We start from the raw sequence: 7,999 nt of genomic DNA, 5'->3' as shown, positions 1-7,999 counted from the left end.
TTGAGTCGCGTATAAAAATACCTTCGATAGTAAATGAATACGGTCGCATTGTTTTTCGCCAGTCAAGACATAGTGAAAAATATTCGGCGCGCCATTTCCGTGTTTGTGCTCCCAAAACAACTTTTAGCAGACTAGACAAAATTGTAATTGTTGGTATTGTTTAACGACCACCGGTTAGCCATTTTTCTTGCCTACCCCATTCAAGAGCAACGCATAAACAAATATAGATACACACATACATATATGTATATTTATTTGCGCAACGCGAGCTCGTGTTGCAACCATTTGTGAAATCATTGCAAAGTTTGCGAGAGAACGCGAGCAGAATTTGACGATTAGCGAAAAGTTTATGTTTGTGTGTACGAACAGTTAGCCGGTGGATCAATCAAGATGTTTGGCGGCGCTAAACCCACATTCGGCGCCGGTGCCGGCACCACGGGCTTCGGCACGTTCAGCAACAGCGCAGCGGCAACGCCTTTTGGACAGTCGGCATTCGGGAAGCCAGCGACGCCAGCGTTTGGCGGCACGCCCGCTTTTGGCGCCCAGCCGACGCAACCCTCGATGTTTGGCAGCGCGACGGCAACAAGCCAACCCACTGGCGGCCTGTTCGGTGGTGCAGGCACAACCAGCGCATTCGGCGGCACCACCACAGCGCCCACATCATTTGGAGGTTAGAGACGAACCACAAGCCGTATTAAAACCCTTTGCAGACGATATTTTGATATATTAATATGCAGTATTTTTTGTATATATGTATATATATCAGTACAGACTCCACTAAGCCAAGTCCTTCCGTTAATTTTTAAAGTAGTTTTTGTCTGCAAGGGTATTTAATCTTCGGGCAGCTCTTCTTTCATTCAATCTGCTTTGTTTAATGCTCTTTTATTTTCTTCCTTCTCAGCATTTTCGCAGCCACAGCAGACCTCCAACATATTCGGCTCGACGCAGGCGGCGCCAAACACCTCGCTGTTCGGCCAGGCCGCAACAAGCGCCTTTGGCGCTGCAAAGCCAGCTACGATGGGCATGAGCAGCTTTGGACAGACGCCGGCAGCGCAGCCGCTGTTTGGACAGCAGGCAACTGCGTCGAGCACAACGGGCTTTGGTAGCTTTGGTCAGGCGGCGCCCACCACAACGAATGTGTTTGGCAGCGGCGCTGCGTCGGCGTTCGGACAGCCGCAGTCGGTGGCTGTGGGCGCTGCGGGTGGCGTTAATCCAGGCACCTCGCTGGTCAAGTACCAGCCCACCATTGGCACGGACACGCTGATGAAGGGCGGCCAGCCGAACAATGTGAATACCAAACAGCACTGCATTACCGCCATGAAGGAGTACGAGATGAAGTCACTGGAGGAGCTGCGCATGGAGGACTATCTCAGCTCGCGCAAGGGTCCTCAGGCGGGCAGTGCTCCGGGAGCTTTTGGTTTTGGCAGTCCCGCAACCGGTACACAGCCAGCAGCCGGCGGACTGTTTGGCTCGCCCGCACAGCAGCAGCCCGGCACGGGACTCTTCGGACAGGCGGGCCAGGAGAACAAGAGCTTGTTCGGCAGCTCAGCCTTTGGACAGCCGGCAGCAACCAGCGCCTTTGGCGCTCCCGCCCAGCAAAATAATTTCATGCAGAAGCCGTTCGGTGCCGCTCCGACCAGCGCATTCGGCACAACGACAGCGGATGCCTCGAATCCGTTTGGCGCCAAGCCCGTGGGCTTTGGTCAGGGCGGCGGCAGCATGTTTAGCCAGGCGGCTGCCACGAGCGCTGCTCCAGCCTTTGGACAAACAACCAGTGGCTTTGGCGGCTTTGGCAGCACCGCGGGAACAACTAATCAGCAGACACCACTATTTGGACAAACAAATGCCACGGATCCGAATAAGCCCGCCTTTGGTTTGGGCGCGAATGTTTCTGCAGCCAACACGGGTTTTGGTGGCTTTGGTGCGCCGGCAACGAGCACCGCTGGCGGCGGTCTCTTTGGCTCCAAGCCAGCTACCAGCTTTGCGACACCTGCTTTTGGCGCCAGCTCCACGGCAAACACAGGCTTCGGCAACTTCTCGCTGAGCAACACCAATGCGGGCACCGGCGGCGGTCTATTCAACTCCAATCTCAATAAGCCGGCCACCTCGGCGTTTGGCGGCTTTGGAGGCACCTCGTCGGCGCCGCTCAACTTTAATGCCGGCAACACGGGCGGCTCCATCTTCAGCAATGCCGCCAAGCCCGGCGGTCTTTTTGGCGGCACCTCTACTCTGGGCACGGGCACTGGCACGACTGTCGGTGGTGGCGGACTCTTTGGCACTAGCGGCGCGGGTGGCGCCTTCGGTTCGTCACTGGGCGGTGGTTTTGGTAACCTCGGCGGCGGCAATATGGCGCTGTCCGGCATGGGCGGACTGGGCGCGGCGCCGGCTCAGGGCGTTGTGATGGTGCCCATACATCAGCAGATTCTCTCGAAGGTGACATCGCCGTACGGCGACACACCCATCTTCAAGGATCTGAAGCGCAGCGATGATGTGGACGCCACGCGGGCCACAAATCCCGCCGCACAGCAGGCGGTGCTGGACATGAACAGCAATCAGTTTAAGATAACCAACAAGGAGAGTCCGGCCAGCATCCGTGTCAAGGCGCTGAGCAACTCCAAGAATCGCAAATCCATGTTCGAAGGCCTCGAGGAGTTCGATGCCAGCGTGGAGGGCTTCAATCTCAAGCCGAACGTCAAGCGGCTGGTGATAAAGCCCAAGGTGAAGACAACACCCAACCAAGGCGAGGCTAGTAGCATGGCCATGAGCAACAACAACAGCAACTCTCCCATTGTGGGTGTAGTGCGTCCGCAACGCGAATCATTCAATAATGTTATTCCCAACGAGCCATTGCCCAGCGGCAGTGCCAACAGCTCGCCAGCAATGAACAAGGCGGATCAGGACAGTAGCCGCCGTGAGTCGTGGCTGCATCCCAATAACTTGGCCAAGGTCCGTCAGCACAATCTACAGACAGGCATGGATCAGGCACCTCTGAACAGCACCCTCACAGAGCTGGTGCCGCGCAAGCCTCTGGAAACCTATAAAAGCACGCTGCCCACACGTCTCTCGGTGTCGACCATACCGGAGAATCCATTTGAAGATCAGTCCAGCAGCATTGCGCGACGCGACACCTTCACCTCGGAGCATGGCAATGAGAGCACGCTCTCCATTCGCTCCCATGACTCGGAGCAGCGTCTGGCCATTGAGGCGCCAGCCGAAGCTGATGCTAATGCCGATGCCGACACTGAGCCGCATCCAACGGGCATTGTGCTGCGCCGCGTGGGCTACTACACCATACCGCCATTGGACGATCTCAAGTCATATCTTGCCGAGGATGGATCCTGTGTGGTGCCCAATTTCACAGTTGGTCGCGAGGGCTACGGCAACGTCTACTTTGGCAAAGAGCTTGACGTGGCCGGGCTCAATTTGGATGAGATTGGTAAGTGCGCTTGGCAGATCAATATCTACCAATGCTTAATCCATAAAACTAATCTTTTTTTTCCTGCTCCCGCAGTACATTTCCGCAACAAGGAGGTCATCATATATCCGGATGATGACAATAAGCCGCCCATTGGAAGCGGCCTGAATCGCGAGGCTCAGGTTACCTTGGACCAGGTGTGGCCAGTAGACAAGACCAAACACGAGGCCATCAAGGATCCGCAGCGTCTGATCGAAATCGACTGGGAGGGCAAATTGCGTCGCGTCTGCGATAAGAATGCCACACGTTTCATCGAATACCGGCCCGAGACAGGCAGCTGGGTGTTCCGCGTCAAGCACTTCTCCAAATACGGTCTCAACGATAGCGACGAGGAGGATGAAGAGATGCCCACCGATCCCAAAAAAGCCAAAATGGTGGCAATGGATGCTCACCGCGCAGCTGCCACTGATAAAATGACTTTGACATCGCTGCGCAAAGCGCAGAAGATCTCCGAGGACGCGGCACGCAGCATGGATCCCAAATCATTGGCCGCAGGCGTGGCCAGCGGCTTTCGGCCCATGGACAACTCGGCGGAGTTTCTGATGATGGACAAGACGCGTGCGTAGCTCAAGATAACACTTTTCATTAAAACAATTTGCTAACTATTTATTTTGCTTTCCACACCGCAGAGTTCTTTCAAGCCGGCAGCGGCACGGATTTCTCCATGTTCGATGCCCCACGTACTGTGACCAGCCCCACGGCCGCTCTGGCTCAAGAGGTTGTCGGCAAAGAGCCGCACAAAATGCAACTGATGAAATCGTCCCTATTTGTCGAGGACCAAGGCAGCGACGATGAGATGGGTGTGTACCTAAAAATGTAGCTCTATCTGTAACAGAATCATCTCAAAATTGTGCTCAACTCAAGAGTTCTTCGTCAATATTTGTTGATGTACATACATGTGGACACAAGAACATGAAGATATATCAAAAATCAAGATTTTTCAAAAATCAAGAGTGTGAGCTTTTTCAAAAACTAAAAATCAAATGTTTTGTACCCGCGAGATATGCCCAAAAAACGGGCTAGAAATATGTTTGCATACGATTTTAAAGCAACTGGACGATTTCTTAAAAAATGAACATACTCTGTGTATACGGAAATGTATATTAAAGATTTTACTTATACTTTTACCTTCTGCCTGTTAATTCAAATATGTTGGCTGCTAAGTTAATTGTTTAATCTCAAATTTTGTACTTGATCCCAACAGATACACAGCCGATTCATAGTCGACCCCAGGTGAAACGCGCTCAAAACTTGTTCTCACAGGACACAAATCTGTGGAAGGATGCGGCTGCCTCGGAGACCTCAAGTGATTATGGACGTCAATCGCCACTCTTGGCCGTATCATCTTCAGCTTCTGTAACTAGTATAATCCGCGAATTGCAATCGGAGGAGGTAAAAGCTAGCACATTGTTCACTTTTATACCAGTTACTCATTGGGTATTCTTGCAGGCCTCATCGCTGGCAGCCGAAAGCATTGTTCCAGCTGAAATGAAGGCTCCAGCAGCGTCTTTGGGTGGCCTAAAACCATTCAATTTTGTTATCAAACCCAAAGTGGCGCCTATTAAAGTGTTCGCCACTACGGTGCCTCTGACGCGTTCCATAACGAAAGGCCTCCACGAGCACTGGATTGCGGATCTGGGCTTCTACAAGGGACGAAGCTTCAAGCTTAGCTTTGGACCACAAAACACGTTGATGGTGCCCAACACATACAACAATCTGCGCAGCGTGCATGAGCGTAAGTGCACGAAGAACCCATTAACTTGGCCAGGAATTCACGCTAATGCTGTCCTAAATTTTTTTGTATTATAGTTAGTGCTAGGGCCTTGCCCGCAGCGCTTGTTTTTGAGCCACGCGCCTCAAACGATTTCTCGCCCAATTTGCTGCAGCGGGTCAAATTCAATACAGTGGATATGTACGCAGATTTTGCTGAAAGCATTGTGCCACATTTGCAAGTGCAGCTGCAGGGCTGCAGCTCCAATCAGGTGGAAGGCAGCGACTGTCCCTGGCTGCAGTCGAGCAACGGAACACAACTGATTGCCAAGCATCTGGCCGAGGCCATTAAGCTAAACAACACCAGCAGCATGGCCAGCTATGGAGTGTCTGTGTGGTCCCTCTTATTTACACTGTGGGGTGAGCATGAGGAGCTCATCGGGCAGGATGCCAGCTCGCATTATGTGGTCATGTGCCGGCGCAATCTGCTTTCGGAGTGGCTGGAAAACACGCTGGTCAGCAAAGATCTGCTCTCAAAGAAGGTCAGCAGCAATAGTTATCTGGCGCATATGCTCGAGTTGTTGAGCTGCCATCGTGTGACCGAAGCCTGTGAATTGGCCTTCAAATACGACGATGCCAATCTAGCTTTGATTCTGGCACAACTTAGCTCTGGTGCTGTGGTCCGCCTGCTTTTAGAAGAGCAACTCTTTGCCTGGCAGCAAAGCAAATCGGATAAGTACATTAGTCTGGAGCGCATTAAAATGTTCATGATGGCCGCGGGCGTGCCGCTGATGCAGTCCTCACATGGCCCTATCAATCTACTGGAGGACGGTAGCTGGCTAACCGTATTGGCACTACAGCTGTGGTACTTCACGGCACCCACCTCGACCATAACAGATGCCATGCTGGAGTATGACAAGGCTTTCCAGGCCGACGAGCTCTACGCGGAGGAGCCGAGGCCCAGCTACAAAGGCGCACCCTACACCAGCAAGACTTCTGTTTATGATCTACGTTACCACCTGCTGCAGCTCTACTCGAAGCGTAAGCATTCCCTGGAGCAAACATTGAACCCGATTACACACACCTCCGATCCCATGGACTTTCGGCTAAGGTAAGCTATTGCAAGCGAATCAAATGTTAAAAAATTAAACAATATTATTTGTAATTTACAGCTGGATGTTGCTACAAACCTTGGAGGCGCTGGGCTATTGTCACTGCAGCTCGCTGGCAGAGGCGCAGCTACACGTGGACTTTGCTAGCCAGCTGGAGAATGAGGGTCTGTGGCAGTGGGCCATATTTGTGCAGCTACACATCAAGGATCGCAATCAGCGCGAACGTGCTGTGCAGCACACACTGCAGCAGCATGTCAGCATAGACGCCGATGTGCCCCTGAACGAAGAGGAGCAGTTCATCATAGAACAGTTGGGAGTGCCCGAATCTTGGGTGGACTACGCCAAGGCGCTAAAAGCGGGTGCCCTGGATCAGCGCCATTTGCAGGCAAAATATCTGCTGAAGGCCAAGCACTGGGTACTGGCGCATGAAGTCATCTATCAGTATATCGCACCCGATGCGGTCATTAACAGTAATTATTAGAAACAATTAAGTACATGGAATGTTTTTTTTATATAATTGTTAATTTGTTTCAGGCAAACTGCAATACTTATACAATCTGCTGAGTCAGTTTGAATGTACGGACGGCAGCAATGTCAAGGTGCCAAATTGGACAAATCAGGGTCAGATATTTCTGGATTACATTGACATCAATGAGAAGTTCAGGCATATTCACAACGTCAGTAGCGTGGAGGACATACATGCGCGCTGGGAAAACCTAAAGCCGCAGCTAAGTGAGATATGCTCGCGCATCAGCCTGCTGCCATGCCCCACATCGAAGCATCGTCTATGCCAGAGCGAAATAGCGAAGAGCTTGAGCTGCCTGGTGAATGGCATGTGCATAGTCTGTCCAGAACTCGAGCCGTGTGTCGTTTTAAAAATGGCTTTGGAACGCTTGCCCATGCCACAGGAATTCTCCACCAAAGAGCTAAGCAATCTACTCGACGAGCTGATGCACAAAATACAGAATCAGCGGCCATTCACAGACTCCGAATCCGCGCCACTGCACACCACCGAGCGCATAATGATGCAAACTTAAACAATAGGAAAACATCCATAGATAACTAAGCAGGGAAAAAGTGAAAAACAAAAGATTTGTAGTTTAGCAAACAGTTTCATTTAGATTTATGAATATATATATATATAAATATGTGTATTGCACTTAGATGTTAGGTCCTATCGCACACAAACAAGCATTAGTAATTATTTAAAAAAAAAAAAAACAAATCTATAAATACTTGTATAATATGCAACGTTTCGTTACAAAGACAAACTTTCAATTATATGATGCGATTATTGTTAATTTGTTTACCATCTAAAATTGATCCAATGTTTATAATAATTTGCAACGTATTCTTCAGAAACAATAAAATTAATATAGTTGTTTTGTGACTTAAAAAATTGTTAAATTAAGTGATTTTTAAGCTGCGGCTTTTCATCAAGATTGCTCAACTAACAAAGTGCATATTTTAAAAGAAGGCGCTTGCCAAAAACTTATCGATTACGGCTTTTAATAATATTAATCGTTGGAAGTTCAAATTTGATATATGACTAAAAAAAAATATATATTTTTTTTAACTAAATTAAATTAATCTTAAAAAATACGCTTGACTAGTTGTGCATCGCTCAGATCTGATGTTTGTTTAATAACTTTAAAATATAACTTAATATTACATTTTAAAGCTTTTGTTAGTAATCGATAAT

At 49.8% G+C, this 7,999-nt stretch overlaps 1 protein-coding gene across 1 annotated transcript; it reads left to right on the top strand.

Moving 5' to 3' along the window:
• The first annotated feature begins 40 nt into the window (after window positions 1-40).
• On the top strand, window positions 41-7,696 carry Nup98-96 (nuclear pore complex protein Nup98-96). Its single transcript, XM_064693073.1, has 9 exons — window positions 41-670; window positions 902-3,436; window positions 3,512-4,033; window positions 4,105-4,275; window positions 4,680-4,867; window positions 4,925-5,210; window positions 5,285-6,296; window positions 6,358-6,767; window positions 6,832-7,696. Exons 1-9 carry the CDS (start codon window positions 391-393, stop codon window positions 7,332-7,334), a joined length of 5,907 nt encoding a protein of 1,968 aa, XP_064549143.1. The 5' UTR covers window positions 41-390; the 3' UTR covers window positions 7,335-7,696.
• The last annotated feature ends 303 nt before the right edge of the window (window positions 7,697-7,999 follow it).

The sequence above is a fragment of the Drosophila montana genome, unplaced genomic scaffold (genome assembly GCF_035044405.1).
Source record: "Drosophila montana isolate Dmon_TW-CO22-7 unplaced genomic scaffold, ASM3504440v1 contig_3733_1, whole genome shotgun sequence".
In the NCBI taxonomy this organism is placed as follows: Eukaryota; Metazoa; Arthropoda; class Insecta; order Diptera; family Drosophilidae; genus Drosophila; species Drosophila montana.
Note: the sequence above shows the minus strand (reverse complement) of the source record. Positions and strands in the feature narration are given on the sequence as shown.

What these genes read in the sequence shown, in the direction of transcription:
- Nup98-96 (XM_064693073.1), top strand. Translation starts at nt 391, where the DNA reads ATGTTTGGCGGCGCTAAACCCACATTCGGCGCCGGTGCCGGCACCACG. An exon ending in GCTCAATTTGGATGAGATTG is followed by an intron (nt 3,437 to 3,511) that starts GTAAGTGCGCTT and finishes CTGCTCCCGCAG; the next exon opens with TACATTTCCGCAACAAGGAG. An exon ending in GCGAATTGCAATCGGAGGAG is followed by an intron (nt 4,868 to 4,924) that starts GTAAAAGCTAGC and finishes GTATTCTTGCAG; the next exon opens with GCCTCATCGCTGGCAGCCGA.